At 38.6% G+C, this 19,008-nt stretch overlaps 1 protein-coding gene across 1 annotated transcript in view; it reads left to right on the top strand.

The window, feature by feature from the left end:
• The window catches only part of TAOK3 (TAO kinase 3), a gene marked incomplete in the record, with an annotated part of 945,289 nt that overhangs the window by 198,376 nt on the left and 727,905 nt on the right, over nt 1–19,008 (top strand). Inside the window, 3 exon segments of the mRNA XM_053701678.1 lie at nt 3,491–3,695; nt 5,841–5,912; nt 6,811–6,912. Of these exon segments, the coding sequence (XP_053557653.1) occupies nt 3,549–3,695; nt 5,841–5,912; nt 6,811–6,912 (321 nt within the window).

Here is a 19,008-nt window from a genome sequence, read left to right on the forward strand (position 1 = left end):
ACCGCTGCAATTGTGCATGCTAAGTCAGTGGAATGGGGATTACTCAGATTTGTCCCCTCTGCTAAATCTGGATCAAGAGACCAGAGATTCTCTTCTATGGTGGCTTTCTCAGCCCCATTTGTCCAAAGGGATGACCTTTCGCAGGCCAGATTGGACGATTGTAACAACAGACGCCAGCCTTCTAGGTTGGGGCGCAGTCTGGAATTCCCTGAAGGCTCAGGGATCATGGACTCAGGAGGAGAAACTCCTCCCAATAAATATTCTAGAGTTAAGAGCAATATTCAATGCTCTTCTAGCTTGGCCTCAGTTAGCAACTCTGAGGTTCATCAGATTTCAGTCGGACAACATCACGACTGTGGCTTACATCAACCATCAAGGGGGAACCAGGAGTTCCCTAGCAATGATGGAAGTCTCAAAGATAATTCGCTGGGCAGAGTCTCACTCTTGCCACCTGTCAGCGATCTACATTCCAGGCGTGGAGAACTGGGAGGCGGATTTTCTAAGTCGCCAGACTTTTCATCCGGGGGAGTGGGAACTTCATCCGGAGGTCTTTGCTCAACTGATTCATCGTTGGGGCAAACCAGATCTGGATCTGATGGCGTCTCGCCAGAACGCCAAGCTTCCTTGTTACGGATCCAGGTCCAGGGACCCGGGAGCGGTGCTGATAGATGCTCTGACAGCACATTGGGTCTTCAATATGGCTTATGTGTTTCCACCATTTCCGATGCTTCCTCGATTGATTGCCAAGATCAAACAGGAGAGAGCATCGGTGATTCTGATAGCGCCTGCGTGGCCACGCAGGACCTGGTATGCAGACCTAGTGGACATGTCGTCCTGTCCACCATGGTCTCTGCCTCTGAGGCAGGACCTTCTAATTCTGGGTCCTTTCAACCATCCAAATCTAATTTCTCTGAGGCTGACTGCATGGAGATTGAACGCTTGATTTTATCAAAGTGTGGCTTCTCGGAGTCGGTTATTGATACCTTAATACAGGCTAGGAAACCTGTTACCAGAAGAATTTACCATAAGATATGGCGTAAATATTTACATTGGTGCGAATCCAAGAGTTACTCATGGAGTAAGGTTAGGATTCCTAGGATATTGTCTTTTCTACAAGAGGGTTTAGAAAAGGGCTTATCTGCTAGTTCGTTAAAGGGACAGATTTCTGCTCTGTCTATTCTTCTGCACAAACGTCTGGCAGAAGTTCCAGACTTTCAGGCTTTTTGTCAGGCTTTGGCTAGGATTAAGCCTGTGTTTAAGACTGTTGCTCCGCCGTGGAGCTTAAACTTAGTTCTTAACGTTTTGCAAGGTGTTCCATTTGAACCCCTTCATTCCATGGATATCAAGCTGTTATCTTGGAAAGTCTGTTTTTGATGGCTATTTCCTCGGCTCGAAGAGTCTCTGAGTTATCTGCCTTACATTGTGATTCTCCTTATCTGATTTTTCATTCAGACAAGGTAGTTCTGCGTACTAAACCTGGGTTCTTACCTAAGGTAGTTTCTAACAGGAATATCAATCAAGAAATTGTTGTTCCATCATTGTGTCCTAACCCTTCTTCAAAGAAGGAACGACTTTTGCATAATCTGGACGTAGTCCGTGCCCTGAAGTTCTATTTGCAGGCAACTAAAGATTTTCGTCAAACTTCTTCCCTGTTTGTCGTTTACTCTGGACAGAGGAGAGGTCAAAAAGCTTCGGCTACCTCTCTCTCTTTTTGGCTTCGTAGCATAATACGTTTAGCCTATGAGACTGCTGGACAGCAGCCTCCTGAAAGGATTACAGCTCATTCTACTAGAGCTGTGGCTTCCACCTGGGCCTTTAAAAATGAGGCCTCTGTTGAACAGATTTGCAAGGCTGCAACTTGGTCTTCACTTAACACTTTTTCAAAATTTTACAAATTTGACACTTTTGCTTCTTCGGAGGCTGTTTTTGGGAGAAAGGTTCTACAGGCAGTGGTTCCTTCCGTTTAAAGTTCCTGCCTTGTCCCTCCCATCATCCGTGTACTTTTAGCTTTGGTATTGGTATCCCATAAGTAATGGATGACCCGTGGACTGACTACACTTAACAAGAGAAAACATAATTTATGCTTACCTGATAAATTTATTTCTCTTGTAGTGTAGTCAGTCCATGGCCCGCCCTATCTTTTACGGCAGTTCTAAATTTTTTATTAAACTCCAGTCATCACTGCACCCTATGGTTTCTCCTTTCTCGTCTTGTTTCGGTCGAATGACTGGATATGACATGTGAGGGGAGGAGCTATATAGCAGCTCTGCTTGGGTGATCCTCTTGCAACTTCCTGTTGGGGAAGAGATATAATCCCCATAAGTAATGGATGACCCGTGGACTGACTACACTACAAGAGAAATAAATTTATCAGGTAAGCATAAATTATGTTTTTTTAAATGGAAAACTCTGAATTTTATTTTATTTTTTTAATTCTGGATTTGGTCATATGTACCTGCAGGTAATACACACTTTTAGTTTGATGATGACACAATCTATATTATTAGGTTTATAATGCTGTTTAGCATTTAAAGTCTTCATTTCAAACCTTTAAAAATAATGTATTAGGTGTTACTTATGACAATTTTGAGAGGGGCCTGGAACCTAACTCCCTCACTTCCCATTGACTTACATTATAAACTGGGTTTCAATTTACAACGGTTTCAATTTACAACCATTCCTCCTGGAACCTAACCCCGGCGTAAACTGAGGGCTACCTGTATAGTGTTCTTGAAGTGAAAATTCAAAAAAGACTTCAGGTCACCTCCCCATCCTACCTTCCAATATTTATGGACAGTAGTGTACTGTACTGGTACCTTCTTCCTGTATCATCTGCATTGCAAATCTAATATTATTGTACTGATAACTCTAGTTACATATATGGAACTCTGTAGAATATTGTGTTAAATGATGATAATTAATAATTCTAATTCCTTTTCATAGATGTTTGCTCTCTGCTGCTTATTCTTGCCCAATAACTCTTCCTTGCTCTCCAACTGAGTCTGTTTGGCTATACAAGAACTGGAACTGGGATAAAGAGAGGAAATTACCTTTTAAGACTTTCAGGTCTTCTAGAATTTTTTTTTTTTAAATTCAAGGAGGCTCATGAAAAAAGTGTGTATATGTATATACCTTGCCCTATACCATATTCCTTTAAACACTTTTTTTTATTTAATTGTGTGTATATATATATATATATACACACACACATATACACACACATATACACACACATATATATTATTATTTTTAGTAAAAAGTGTAAATATGTGTGTAAAACTTTATTTTAATGTGTTTTAGATTTGTCATATTTTTTACAGTATAGGCTGCGCTCGAAAGTCGGTTATACTTACCCTTTTCTGGTAAAAGCTCTTTACCATATCTATATCAAAGTGGTGTGCTAATGGGAGTATGTCTATGACCAAGATGTTTGTATGTTTTGACTGCCTTTTTATTTCCTTTAGTAAAACAGTTTTTTTATTTTTTTAAGGTGCTGATCTTAAAGACCGATACACATTCCATGTAGCATAAAGTGAACGATTCAAAGGATGAGTGATGTTACAATACCATCCAAGATGCGCAAAGGACTACAGAAGGATCCTGACTTAGCTGACCTCTTTTGCAAAGAGGACCCTGATAAAGTTTTTGTGGATCTACATGAAATTGGCCATGGCAGCTTTGGAGCAGTTTATTTTGTAAGAAACATTCTCTTTTAAAATTTGTCTCTAAATTTGTTGACCTTTTTAACTTTTTTTTTTTTTTTTTTTTTTAAATGGATATAGTTTCAGTCATGAAATATTCTGCAATTAAGCAAAACCAATTTCCTTAGGAGCTAGGAGCCACACACAGATTATTCAGTTGATATAATGTGTGTGTAATATTCCAAATGTGTTAAGTGACCTAATAAGTATAAATTGCGTTAAAGGTCTGTTCAATAGAAATAATAATAATCATAATAAAATTCATTTATTTGTTATAGCATTTTATTTTCCGCAAATGAAATGGGGTTAAACGCATAGTTAAGTTTACGCTCCGAAGTGAAATTCATTGTCACTGTTAAAAAGGTCATGATCATTGTTTCAATCACTAGCAACATACTGCCAATCTCGTGTCCTGCTCATGAACAACACAGAAATACCTGGTGTGCAATGTAACTGTTAATGCTCTTTGCATGACTTAAGCACGCAGTCTTAAATAACCACTTGTTTTATGACCACTTGCTAAATAATAATATGCTTTAACTTAACAAATGTAAAGCCTTTTGTTATTACTATAGAAATTTCCTTTACATGCTAATATGTCCATGAGATCTTAAATAATAAATATGCCAAACACTATCTATTAATGCTAAAATAATAGTGTGTTTGTTATGCCATTATATATAAATAACCCATTTTAAGCTAAGTAATAAAAATGTGCCACATATAAAATAAGTGGTCTAGATGTAAATGTATATGTTCATGTTTGCTAAACCTCTTTAAATTTAATTTGAACACAATGAATAATTAAATATAAATAATTACAAATTATGTTTAGTTTTCCATTTTCTCTGGAACTGTAGTCACAACTGCAACTGTTCACCCAGCTCTTTATCCTGCCAAGCTAATTTCTGAACACAAGTGACACTTTAACTTTGCAATAGACTGTCCCCTAAAGAGAGCATACACTATATACATTTATTTCTCCTTGATTTTAAACAATTATTTATATGATATTGCTTACCAGGTATTGTAAAAATCAACAAATCAAATATTGGTTAATGGAATTCTTCCATTTTTAAGGATGTGTAAACTTAATATAAATTCTGAATTATGATGTGGGTGGGCTTAAAGGGGCAGTCTAGTCAAAATTAAACTTTCATGATTCAGATAGGGCATGTAATTTTAAACGACTTTCCAATTTACTTTTATTATCTAATTTGCTCAATTCTTTAGATATCCTTTGTTGAAGAAATAGCAATGCATATGTGTGAGCCAATCACACAAGGCCTCTATGTGCAGCAACCAATCAGCAGCTACTGAGCATATCTAGATATGCTTTTCAGCTAGTGATATCAAGAGAATGAAGCAAATTAGATAATAGAAGTAAATTAGAAAGTTGTTTAAAATGACATGCTCTTTCTAAATCACGAAAGAAAAGTTTGGGTTTCATGTCCCTTTAAGTTAATATAAATATAATCTCTGCGAGTCCCTTCATTGGCTCCCCATTCATAGCAGAATTAAATTCAAAATTCTCACCCTTGCATACAAAGCGCTCACCAACACTGCTCCCCTCTACCTATCCTCTCTAATCAACAAGTATACTCTAGCCGCCCACTAAGATCCATCAATGACCTGCTCCTTGCATCTGCGACTATCATCTCTTCTCATGCTAGACTGCAGGACTTCTGTCGTGCAGCACCTACTCTCTGGAACACTCTCTCTCGTGCTGTCAGGCTTTGCCCTACTCTTTCTTCCTTTAAAGGCTCTCTGAAGACTTTTCTGTTCAGAGAAGCCCACCACCCAACTCAATAATATTTCTCTTACCTAACAAAATTTGCCTCATTCAATCTTGCAGTCCTCACCTCCTGTTTCTCAACCTCCAACCCTTCTAGATTGTAAGTTCCCACGGTAATAGGGTCCTCAATTCATCCTGTATGTGTTTGTAAATTTTGTCCTGTCTCTTACAAGTTTTATATTATTGTTTTATTTAAATAAACTGTATCCATGGACAGTGCTGCAGAATATGCTGGCGCTTCATAAATAAAGTAGCATAATAATAATAATCTTATGTTTGTTCATACATTATCTGCATCAGCTGCTTATTTTATTACCTGATTTTTTATTTATTTTAATTTCTAGGCAACTAATTCCGTGACTAATGAAGTGGTTGCTATTAAGAAGATGACCTATAGTGGGAAGCAAATGAATGAGGTAACAAACCTTTTTTTTTTTTTCTTCACAAAAAACAAATCTTCTTTAGCCAATAAGGAAAGGCTGAATAAAGTAGTATTTTCACCTCTAGTTCTCAAGTAAGGCTATTGGGTCAGATTTAAAGGCTTTCAGTATACAGGGACCAGTCTGTGTTTGAGTCACTAATCAGCCAAAGATGGAAAATCCTGAAAATCTTGAGTTGAGAAACTCTGGTATAAAAGACATTAACTATAACATAGTGAATAAAATATTGAAATGCTAATAACACAGAGGCCCAGAACTTCCTCCCAGTAGTATACACTTCAGCATATTAGACTGGAGTAAGGAACTCTTTGGTGACCTATACTATACATTTTTTTTAAAGCTATAGCATAATAGTTTATTTAAAATAAATAAGGTTTAAAGGGATGGTGAACAATACTTTTTTTTTTCTTAATACAGAGTATTACAGTTGTGCATAATTTGGTACTTCATTAATATCGTCATCATATAAAAACTAAAGCTATATTTATATGAAAGATCTTCAGAGTTCTTTTATAATATCCCCAATCCCTCCTTCCTGGCCCAATGTTTTAAACCAAAATAAAAAAAATGTCAGTGTTGTTGTTTAATCCCAGCCAAATCAGTTGCGCTGTTCACTTCATTCTAGCATGTGCTCCCTCACTGAATGAAGCTGTACTAGATAAGGATATTGCGTATCATCAAATAAATTTATATCTCTTTTTTATTTTATTTTTAATAAGGTGAAGATATAAATGACTTAAATAACGGTGCACATGCTGCACAATTGTAGTATAAAAATGTATTGTTTGCAGTCTCTTTAATTTACCTTTAGTCAGTTTTAATAGTCTGTTGTTATGTGTGATATAACATATTAATGCAGAGTTTTTTTGTGTAGAAATGGCAGGATATAATAAAGGAAGTAAAATTTCTACAACAATTGAAGCATCCCAACACCATTGAGTACAAAGGCTGCTACTTGAAGGAGCATACTGCATGGGTATGTACATTTAATTTTGTTAGCAGCTCTGCTTTAAAAAGAAAAAAAATAGTGTACCAGTAGTTCTCACAATGCATGACATTGTTGTATTGTCACTACATTTTCTACAAGATCACAGTGATATGCTCTCAGTTTAAAAATAGTTTTCACAAATCTGTTTTCAAACACCGTTAAGGCCTTAAGCAGTAAATGGGTGTTATGTGTAAGTGCATTACACATTCTGCGTGTGATATGTGTGCAATAACTTGATCATGCTGCAGAACGAGCATACAAACTTCTCAAAGTGCACTCCAACCACTCAATTCTTGGATTTATTAAAGGGCCATGATACCGACATTTTTTCTTTCATGATTTAGAAAGAGAATGCATTTTTAAACATCTTTCTAATTTACTTCTATTATCTAATTTGTTTTATTCTCTTGATATTCTTTGCTGAAAAGCATATCTAGATATGATCAGTAGCTGCTGATTGGTTGCTGCACATAGAAGTCTCATGTGATTGGCTCACCCATGTTCACTGCTTTTTCTTCAAATAAGGATATCTTAAAAATGAAGCAAAATAAATAATAGAAGTAAATTGTAATGTTATTTAAATTTGTATGTACTTTCTGAATCATGAAAGAAAGATTTTGGGTTTAGTGGCCCTTTAATGTCATGATTCTTAGTTTGAATTCCGTGATCACCATGTCACTACAGTTAGCATTTATCTTGTTTTAAATATATTAAAGAAAAATATACTTTACAAATGAGGCTATTTGATCCCAGCATTTAAATGTTTAATAGTTTTAGTTAAAGGGATAGTCTAGTCAAAATTAAACTTTCTTTCCTAAAATATGGTGAGTCCACAACGTCATCAATTACTAGTGGGAATATCACTCCTGGCCAGCAGGAGGAGGCAAAGAGCACCACAGCAAAACTGCCAAGTATCACTCCACTTCCCATAAACCCCAGTCAATCTATTTGCCTTTTGTCAATGGAGGAGGTGAAGTTTTGGTGTCTGAAGAAAATTGGATTTCTTTCGCTTCAAGCAAGATTTTTGGGTCTAGCTGTAGTCCACGTCAATCTCTGCAGTAGTGGTGGCTTTAAAGCAGTTGGTAACTTGTAAGGTGATCATTGCTGGGTTTTAATAACATATTCGCTACCCATGGTATAGAAAGCCAGAGTAGGTTTACTCTGTTCTTTCTTTTTTTCTACAGGTCTCTGTAGGGAGTGGCGTCCTCTCACACCTTGTAAGCTGTCCTCCTGCCGGACGGCCAGACTGCAAGTAAGTGCCTTTTGTCTTTTAGGTATTGGAGACTGTGCACTTAATAAGGTGAGCTGCAGCTTTATTTGGGACATATATATGCTTTATAAGGATATTTTCAGGCATGGAGCAGGCACTGTTATTGTGACATTAGAGACTTGGGTTTTTTACTTTTTACTGGTATATAAAGTATTTCCACCTTTTATATACTGTGGACTGTTTGTATTTTTATTCGTTTTCAGATATGTAACGATTAAGTGCATATTTTCCCCGGAGCTCTAACACCAGCTAGCAGGTAATGCTGCGTTACGCTCAGTGTACACAGTAAGAGGGTGTTATTATTATGGCACTAAGTTTCTCAGAGTAGTGAAATGTGTTTCAGACACGTTGGGTAAACGCAAGAGGCTTGTTTATGCTAGGGAAAAAAGTTCACAGTTAGGATTTTACATTTTTTTGCGATCTGAGGCTTATTGTGCGGTCTAATCCGCCATTGGTCTCAGAGTGCTTACTTTTACTTTCGAGCCGGGTTGGAAGCGCGCGCTTTTCTTAATGGCGCAGCTTCTTCCTACCCGGTCATGTGTTCTCCCTCCTACTGAGCGGCATCTGCTGCATCCGTGGGAGGACTTGTGTATCGCAGCAAGTTCCTTGCTGTTTAGAATGGTCACTGCTGGTCATTGTTTTTTCTTATGTCCTATCACAGTCTGTGAAAAGCGGACTTTGTCTAGTTGCCTGGTTTCCTCCACTTTTTCATTGCTAATAATATTAGGAGACTGTTTTTTGAGAAACAGCAGTAGTCTAAGTGTGTACATGTTTGCATGAAGCATTGGAATTACAAAAGTACATTGAATAAGTGTTTATATACATGTTTGCATTCAGCATTACTTGTTTCAACTAATGTAAATTGTTACCGGAGTACTGTTCTTAAAGTGACAGTACATAGTATTTTTTTATTTTCTATTATAAGCCAGTGTTCTCTGTGGTACAGTGGATAAGTTGCTGTGTTGTGCAATATTGTTGTTCTATTGCCACCTGTTTGAAACCTATGATAGGTATTGAGGAGCAAACTGTTTTGTTTTCAATTCTGTGCTGCATGCTTAGCTTGTATTTTTGATAGATTATCTCTGAGCCCTATGTCTCTCAGGATGAAGCTGTCCTGGCAATGCCACAGCTTTTTCCTTGCACGTCCTAAGCCTTAATGGTGTCACATGAAGTGCCCTGTGGTTCCTCTGTCTCCTGGAGGAGTATATTTGCCTATAGATTTTGCTGCACAGCTATCCTTGGCAGTATCTGTGGCATTATCTGATTTTTCCTATGTTGAATGGAAAATGCAAGAGGACATTTAGAGATTCACATAGTAAGGTTTCTGTTCCGCTTACTGCTACTCAGGTTACCCTACCTCATAAGTCTAATGAGAAGGATATGTCGGTAGCCTCTGAGGGTGAAATCTCAGTTTCGGACAGTATAATTCCTTCATCTGATGCTGAAGTAGTAACCTTCAGATTTAAGCTTGAACACCTTTGTGTATTGTTAAAGAAGGTTTTGGCTACTTTGGACGACTTTGACTTGCCTGTCGTTGTCAACCCTAATGAATCTAGTTTTCCCTGTTCCAGACAGTGCTAGGATATTTTTTCACAGTAATGGGAGAAGTCAGGGATTCTTTTTTTCCTGTCCTTTAAAAGGATGTTTCCTGGTGCAACGTCTTGTCTGATTCAATTTTGGTAGAGACTCCTTTGGAGGAGATCCAGAACGGAATTAAGGCTCATAAATTCACCAATTCTTTTAATCCTGCTGCTACCATGCACGTCATTAAACCAGGAGCCAAGATATCTGGCTTTGCTGTGCTAGCCCGCAGGGTGTTGTGGCTTTATTCTTGGTCAGTTGCTTTTCCTCTGATTCCAAGCTTCTGACGCTTCCTTACAAGGGTAAGACCTTGTTTGATCCTGGTCTGGCAGAAACATTTCCGATATTATGGGTGGAAAAGGGTCTTTTCTACCACAAGACAAGAAGAATCGACCTGGAGGACATCAGAGTAAAAAAACGCAGCTGTGTCTAAATCGGCATGAAGGGTTTGCACCCGATCCTGGATTGGACCATTGGGGGGGATGGATTTCTCTGTTTTCTTCAAGCTTGGATACGAGATGTCCCAGTTAGGCTGTGGACATAGTATCTCAGGGTTCTAAATAGAATTCTAGATCCACCTCTCATGTTTATCGGTAGATCAGATATAAGAGAGGCAATTTTGAATTGTGTTTGGGATCTTTCCTCCTTGGGAGTGATGATGTTCAAACCTGTTCGTGGTTCCCATAAGAGAGAGAACTTTTCATCCTATTCTAGACTTAAGTGTCTCAACAAGTTTTCTCAGAGTACCGTCCTTCAAAATGGAAATAATTTGTTCCATTCTTCCTTTGGTCCAGGAGGGTCAGTTCATGCCGACCATTGACCCGAGGGACGCGTATCTTCAAATTCCTGAGATTTCCCTTCTGCTCAGACACTTTGGCCTTGCCACGGCTCCCAGAATTTTCTCACTCTTGGCAGTGATTAGGTTTTGGGGAATTGCAGTGGCGCCTTTCCTGGACGACTTATTGGTTCAGGCACCATCTTTTCAATAAGCAAACTCTCTTGTCTTTTTTCGTTCCCACAAATGGATAGTGTATCTGAAAATGAGTTCCCTTGTGTCAGCTACAGGGGTAGTTTGCTTAGGGACCATAATAATTTCCCTATCTATGCAAATATTTCTGTCAGAGGGCAGAAATCAAAGATTCTTTCCTCTTGCCCCTTTCTGCAATCTACTGTTTGGCCATCAGTGACACAATGTATGGAGGTAATTGGTCTGATGGTTGCTTCCATGGACATCATTCACTTTGCTCGATTCCATTTGAGAGCTCTGCAGGTTCGCAGGTTCAGACAATGGAACGGAGGCCTTTTGGATCTGTCTCAGTTGATAGATCTAGACCAGTTGACAAGAGTCTCTCTTCCGTGGTGTTTTTTTCAGGAGCATCTGTCTCGGGGCACATGCTTCCGGAGACCTTCCTAGGCGATTGTGACTATGGATGACAGCCTGCTAGGCTGGGGAGCAGTCTGGGACTTGTTAAAGGTGCAGGGTCTATGGACTCTGGAGGAGTCTGCTCTCCACTTAATTATCTTGGAGTTGAGAGCGATTTTCAATGATCCGATGGCTTGGCTTCAGTTGTCCTTAGGCGAGTTATCGGGTTCCTGTTTGACAATATTACCTCTGTGGCTTACATCAACCACCAGGGAGGAACTCGGAGTTCCTTTTCCATAAAGGAGGTGGCTCGAATTGTTCAGTGGGCGGAAGTTTACTATTGTTGTATATCTGTCATCCACATTCCAGGGGTGGACAACTAGGAAGCGGTTTTTCAGAGCAGACAGACATTTTGTCCCGGGTAGTGGGTTCTCCACCCGGAGGTATTCTCCCGGTTAACTCTCAGATGAGGGGTGCCGGCGTTGGATCTGATGGCGTCTCGGTAGAATGCCAAACTTGCAAGGTATGGTTTAAGGTCAAGAGATCCACAGGTCGCCCTGATAGATGCTCTGGCAGTTCCTTGGGATTTCACTCTAGCATACCCGTTTCTTCCGTTTGCTCTCTTTCCACAAGTCATTGCTCGTATTTAACAGGAGAGCGCATCAGTAATTGTATTAGCTCTTGCTTGGTCTCGCAGGATATATGCAGACTTAGTGGAGTTGTCATCTCTTCCACCTTGGAGGTTGTCCCTGAGGAAGGACCTTCTAATTCTGGGTCCTTTCATTCATCTAAATTTCGTTTCTCTGTAGCTCTCGAGATTGAACGCTTAGTTCTGTCTAAGCGTGGTTTTTCTGAGTCGGTCATTGAGACTATGATTCAGGCTCGCAAGTCTGTTACTGGTACCTTTTACCATAAGGTATGGTGTGAATACCTTTTTTGGTGTGAATCCTAGGGCTACTCTTGGAGTAAGGTCAGGATTCCTAGGATTTTGGCCTTTCTCCAGGTAGGTATGGAGAAGGGTTTGTCAGTCAGTTCTCTGAAGGGTCAGATTTCTGCATTATCTATTTTGTTACTCAGTTGTCTGGCGGATGTGCCAGATGTGTAATCTTTTTGTCAGGCCCTGGTTAGAATCTGGCCTGTGTTTAAGCCTTTTGCTCCTCCTTGGAGCCATAACCTTGTTCTTAAAGTTTTGCAGCAGGCTCCGGTTGAGACATTGCATTCCGTAGATATTAAGTTGTTATATTGGAAGGTTTCTTATTGCTATCTTCTCTGTTAAGAGAGTTTCGGAACTCTTGGCTTTGCAGTGTGATTCGCCTTATCTTATTTTTCGGATAAAGCGCTTCTTCGTACTAGTTGAGTTTTCTTCCTTCAGTGGTTCCAAATAGAAATATTAATTGTGAACTTGTTGTTCCTTCTCTATGTCTTAATCCTTATTCTCATAAGGAACATATGTTGCACAACCTGGATGTTATGCGTGCTTTAAATTTTTTCTACTGGCGACTAGGGACACCTTTGTGTTATTCCTTTTTTCCATTTCCCTTTGGTCGAATAACTGGGGTTTATGGTAAGGGGAGTGATACTTGGCCGCCTCCTGCTGGCTGGGAGTGATATTTCCACTAGTAAATGATGACGTTGTGTACTCATTATATCCGGAAATAAATAAATTTAACAGGTAAGCATAAATTTTGTTTTCATGATTCAGATAGAGTAGGCAATTTTAAGCAACTTTCTGATTTACTCCTAATTATTTTCTAATTTCTATCTGTATCTTTATTTGAATGTAAGCCCAATTTTGGTTCAGCACCTGGGTAGCGCTTGCTGATTGGTGTTTTAATGTAGCCACCAATCAGCAAGTGCCACCCAGGTGCTGAACCAATAATGGTCCAGCTCCTAAGCTTACATTCTTGCTTTTTCAAATAAAGGATACCAAGAGAACGAAGAAAAATTGATAATAGTAGTAAATTAGAAAAAGTTTAAAATTGCCTGCCCCATCTGAATCATGAACATTTTTTTTATTTTATTTTTTTATTTAAATCGAGGGCAGGTTACATGAAAGTTTAATTTTGACTAGAGTATCCCTTTAACTAAAAGCTACCTCCTATTACATACATTATTACTCTAAAATTATGGCCCAGTATGTCCAGGGTGCCAATCTCAGTGTTTGCAGCACATTTGATAATTGCATATACAATGTGCACATTCTTGAATGAAAATGTAACTACTTTTTTCTTCATCTAAAAGGTTTTAAAATGTAGTACAATGTTTATTTATTTTTTTGAAGAGTGGATGAGGTGTGGCCAGTCAGTCTGTCAATTGGGATAAGCTGTGCAAAAATAGTTATTTCTTTCATGTAATTGGCAAGAGTCCATGAGCTAGTGACGTATGGGATATACAATCCTACCAGGAGGGGCAAAGTTTGTCAAACCTCAAAATGCCTATAAATGCACCCCTCACCACACCTACAATTCAGTTTTTCCAAACTTTGCCTCCTATGGAAGTGGTGAAGTAAGTTTGTGCTAAGATTTCTACGTTGATATGCGCTTCTCAGCATTTTGAAGCCCGTTTCCTCTCAGAGTACAGTGAACGTCAGAGGGATGTGAACGGAGTATTACCTATTGAATGCAATGGTTTTCCTCACGGGGGATCTTTTCATAGGTTCTCTGTTATCGGTCGTAGAGATTCATCTCCTGCCTCCCTTTTCAGATCGATGATATACTCTTATATTCCATTACCTCTACTGATAACCGTTTCAGTACTGGTTTGGCTATCTGCTATATGTGGATGGGTGTCTTTTGGTAAGTATGTTTTCATTACTTAAGATACTCTCAACTATGGTTTGGCACTTTATGTATTTATATAAAGTTCTAAATATATGTATTGTAATTATATTTGCCATGATTCAGGTTTTCTGTATATTTCTTTTTGGTTTTCAGTATATTTCCTTTTCAGTATTTTTCCTTTTTGTATTTCTTACCTGGGGTATAGTCTCTTTTTCAATTGACTGTCTTTTAAATTCGTGGGCAGAATAAGGCTCGCGTTAGCGCAAAGTGCCAGTTTATTGCGTCATTCTTGGCGCGAGATTTTTTGGCGCGAAGTTACGTTCGTTGACGGAAATTCGTCATTTCCGGTGTCTTAGTTGATGCCGAGTCCTTCACAAGTTTGCGTCATCTGTGACGAGTGTATGGCGAGTGTGTCGTTTCCAGACATTTTTGGCGCAAAAAAAATATTTTTATGTTTGTTGTGCGTCATACTTGCCGCCAAATATTTTCATTATTTAAGACCCCAATTCCTATTTGCCTCTTGCCTTTTTTCTATGTCAGAGGGCTATTCTGTTTGCATTTTTTCCCATTCCTGAAACTGCCATATAAGGAAATTGATAATTTTGCTTTATATGTTGTTTTTTTCCTCTTACATTTGCAAGATGTCTCAATCTGATCCTGTCTCAGAAATCACTGTTGGAACCCTCCGGCCTGATAACAATTCTACCAAAGCTAAGTGCATTTGTTGTAAACTTGTGGAGGTTATACCTCCAGCTGTGGTTTGTAATAGTTGTCATGATAAACTTTTACATGCAGAGAATGTATCCATCAGTAGTAGTTCTTCATTACCTGTTGCTGTTTCCTCAACATCTAATGCACAAGATATACCTGTAAATTTAAAAGAATTTATTTCTGATTCCATTCAGAAGGCTTTGTCTGCCATTCCGCCTTTTAATAAACATAAAAGGTCTTTTAAAACTTCTCATAAAGTTGATGAAATTTCAAATGACCAGCAACATACTGAATTATCCTTCTCTGATGAGGATCTATCTGATTCAGAAGATCCTGCCTCAGATATTGACACTGACAAATCCTCTTATTTATTTAAAATGGAGTATATTTGTTCTTTCTGTTGATTACATTAGATATGGAGGAAACTAGTCCTCTTGATATTAAAACTAGTAAACGTTTAAATTCTGTTTATAAACCTCCTGTTGTTATTCCAGAGGTTTTTCCAGTTCCTGATGCTATTTCTGATGTGATTTCTAAAGAATGGAATAGGCCTGGTACTTTTTATTCCTTCTTCAAGGTTTAAAAAATTGTATCCTTTGCCAGGAGTTTTGGGAAAAGATCCCTAAAGTTGATGAGGCTATCTCTACTATTGCTAAACGTACTACTATTCCTACGGAAGATAGTACTTCTTTTAAAGATCCTTTGGATAGGAAACTTGAATCTTGTCTAAGGAAACCTTATTTATATTCAGGTCATCTTCTCAGGCCTGCAATTTCTTTGGCTGATGTTGCAGCTGCTTCAACTTTTTGGTTGGAATCTTTAGGGCAACAAGTATCGGATCATGATTTGTCTAGCATTGTTAAGTTGATTCAACATACTAATAATTTAAGATTGCTATCTCTTTCTTTCCAAGGTAATAAATTATTTGGTTCTCAGTTGGATTCAATAATTTCAACTGTCACTGGGGGCAGGGAGTTTTTTTGCCTCAGGATAAAAGTCCTAAGGGTAAATCTAAAGCTTCTAACCGTTTTTGTTCCTTTCGACAAAATAAGGAACAGAAATCTAATCCTTCCCCCAAGGAATCTGTTTCCAATTGGAAGCCTTCTTCAAATTGGAATAAATCCAAGCCATTTAAGAGATCAAAGCCAGCCCCCAAGTCTGCATGAAGGTGCGGCCCTCATTCCAGCTCAGCTGGTAGGGGGCAGTTTAAAATGTTTCAAAGATGTTTGGATCAATTCGGTCCAAAATCATTGGATTCAGAGTATTGTCTCTCAGGGGTAGTACAGACTAGGATTCAGAGTAAGACCGCCTGTGAGAAGATTTTTTCTCTCACGCATTCCAGCAAACCCAGTAAAGGCTCAGGCTTTCCTGAAGTGTGTTCAGACCTGGAGTTATCAGGGGTAATCATGCCAGTTCCGTTTCAGGAACAGGTCTGGGGTTTTATTCAAATCTATTCATTGTCCCAAAGAAAGAGGAAATTCATTCAGACCAGTTTTGGATCTAAAGATTTTGAATCGATATGTAAGAGTACCAACTTTTAAAATGGTGACTATAAGGACTATTCTGCCTTTTGTTCAGCAAGGGCATTATATGTCCACAATAGACTTACAGGATGCATATCTTCATATTCCGATTCATCCAGATCACTTTCAGTTTCTGAGATTCTCTTTTCTAGACTAGCATTACCAATTTGTGGCTCTTCCTTTTGGCCTAGCGACAGCTCCAATAATCTTTTCAAAGGTTCTAGGTGCCCTACTCTCTTTAATCAGAGAGCAGGGTATTGTGTTGTTTCCTTATTTGGATGATATCTTGGTACTCGCTCAGTCTTTACATTCTGCAGAATCTCACACGAATCAACTAGTGTTGTTTCTTCTAAGACATGGTTGGAGGATCAATTTACCAAAAAGTTCTTTGATTCCTTAGACAAGGCTAATCATTTTAGGTTTCCAGATAGATTCAGTGTCCATAACTTTGTCTCTAACAGACAAGAGACGTTTGAAATTGGTTGCAGCCTGTCGGAACCTTCAGTCTCAGTCATTCCCTTCAGTAGCTATGTGCATGGAAGTTTTAGGTCTCATGACTGCAGCATCGGATGCGATCCCCTTTGCTCGTTTTCATATGAGACCTCTCCAGCTTTCTATGCTGAACCAATGGTGTAGGGATTATACAAGGATATCACAATTAATATCCTTAAATCCCAATGTTCGACTTTCTCTGACTTGGTGGTTAGATCACCATAGTTTTAATTCTAGGGGCCTTGTTGTTTTGTTCGTCCAACCTGGACTGTGTTAACAACAGATGCGAGTCTTTCAGGTTGGGGAGCTGTTTAGGGATCTCTGACAGCACAAGGGGTTTGGAAATCTCAAGAGGCGAGATTACCAATCAATATTTTGGAACTCAGGGCTCTTCAGTTTTGGCCTCTGTTGAAGAGAAAACTGTTAATTTGTTTTCAGACAGACAATATTACAACTGTAGCATATGTCAATCATCAGGGTGGGACTCACAGTCCTCAAGCTATGAAAGAAGTATCTCGGATATTTGTTTGGGTGGAATCCAGCTCCTGTCTAATTTCTGCGGTTCATATCCCAGGTATAGACAATTGGGAAGCGGATTACCTCAGTCGTCAGACTTTACATCTGGGAGAATAGTCTCTCCACCCAGTTGTGTTTTCTCAAGTTGTTCAGATGTGGGGGCTTCCAGAAATAGATCTGATGGCATCTCATCTAAACAAAAAACTTCCCAGATACCTGTCCAGGGATCCTCAGGCGGAAGCAGTGGATGCATTGACACTTCCTTGTTGTTATCAACCTGCTTATATTTTCCCGCCTCTAGTTCTTCTTCCAAGAGTGATCTCCAAAATCATCATGGAGCAATCGTTTGTGCTGCTGGTGGCTCCAGCATGGCCTCAAAGGTTTTGTATGCGGATCTTGTTCGGATGTCCAGTTGCCAACCTTGGCCACTTCCATTAAGGCCAGACCTTCTATCTCAATGTCCGTTCTTCCATCAGGATCTCAAATCATTGAATTTGAAGGTATGGAAATTGAACGCTTAGTGCTTAGTCATAGAGGTTTCTCTGACTCAGTGATTAATACTATGTTGCAGGCTCGTAAATCTGTTTCTAGAAAGATTTATTATCGAGTTTTGAAGACTTACATTTTATGGTGTTCTTCTCATAAATTCTCTTGGCATTCTTTTAGAATTTCTAGAATTTTACAGTTTCTTCAGGATGGTTTGGATAAAGGTTTGTCTGCAAGTTCCTTGAAAGGACAAATCTCTGTTCTTTCTTTTTTATTTCGCAGAAAGTTTGCTTAACTTCCTAATATTCATTGTTTTGCTTTGATTCGTATCAAGCCTGTCATTAAATTAATCTCTCCTTGGAGTCTTAATTTAGTTTTGAAGGCTTTACAGGCTCCTCCGTTTGAGCCTATGCATTCTTTTGACATTAAACTACTTTCTTGGAAAGTGTGGTTTCTTTTAGCCATCTCTTCTGCTAGAAGAGTTTCTGAATTATCCGCTCTCTCTTGTGAATCTCCTTTTCTGATTTTTCATCAGGATAAGGCAGTTTTGCGGAGTTCATTTAAATTCTTACCTAAGGTTGTAAATTCTAACAACATTAATAGAAAAATAGTTGTTCCTTCCTTGTGTCCTAATCCTAAGAATTCTTTGGGGAGATCTTTACATTCTTTGGATGTGGTGAGAGCTTTGAAATATTATGTTGAAGCTACTAAAAATTTCAGGAAGACTTCTAGTCTATTTGTTATCTTTTCTGGTTCCAGGAAAGGTCAGAAGGCTTCTGCCGTTTCCTTGGCCTCGTGGTTTAAACTTTTGATTCATCAAGCCTATTTGGAGTCGGGTCAAGCCCCGCCTCAGAGAATTACAGCTCATTCTACTAGATCAGTTTTCACTTCCTGGGCTTTTAAGAATGAAGCTTCAGTTGATCAGATTTGCAAAGCTGCTACTTGGTCTTCTTTTGCATACATTTACTAAATTCGACCATTTTGATGTTTTTGCTTCTTCGGAAGCAGTTTTTGGTAGAAAAGTTCTTCAGGCAGCTGTTTCAGTTTGATTTTTCTGCTTTTGATTTAAGTTTTTCCTCACATTTATGAGAATTAACTTATATTTTGGGTTGTGGATTATTTATTCAGCGGAATTGGCTGCCTTTATTTTATCCCTCCCTCTTTAGTGACTCTTGCGTGGAGTTCCACATCTTGGGTATTGCTATCCCATACGTCACTAGCTCATGGACTCTTGCCAATTACATGAAAGAAAACATAATTTATGTAAGAAGTTACCTGATAAATTAATTTCTTTCATATTGGCAAGAGTCCATGAGGCCCACCCCATTTTTTGTGGTGGTTATGATTTTTTTGTATAAAGCA

This window comes from Bombina bombina, chromosome 2 (assembly GCF_027579735.1).
Source record: "Bombina bombina isolate aBomBom1 chromosome 2, aBomBom1.pri, whole genome shotgun sequence".
Taxonomy (NCBI): Eukaryota; Metazoa; Chordata; class Amphibia; order Anura; family Bombinatoridae; genus Bombina; species Bombina bombina.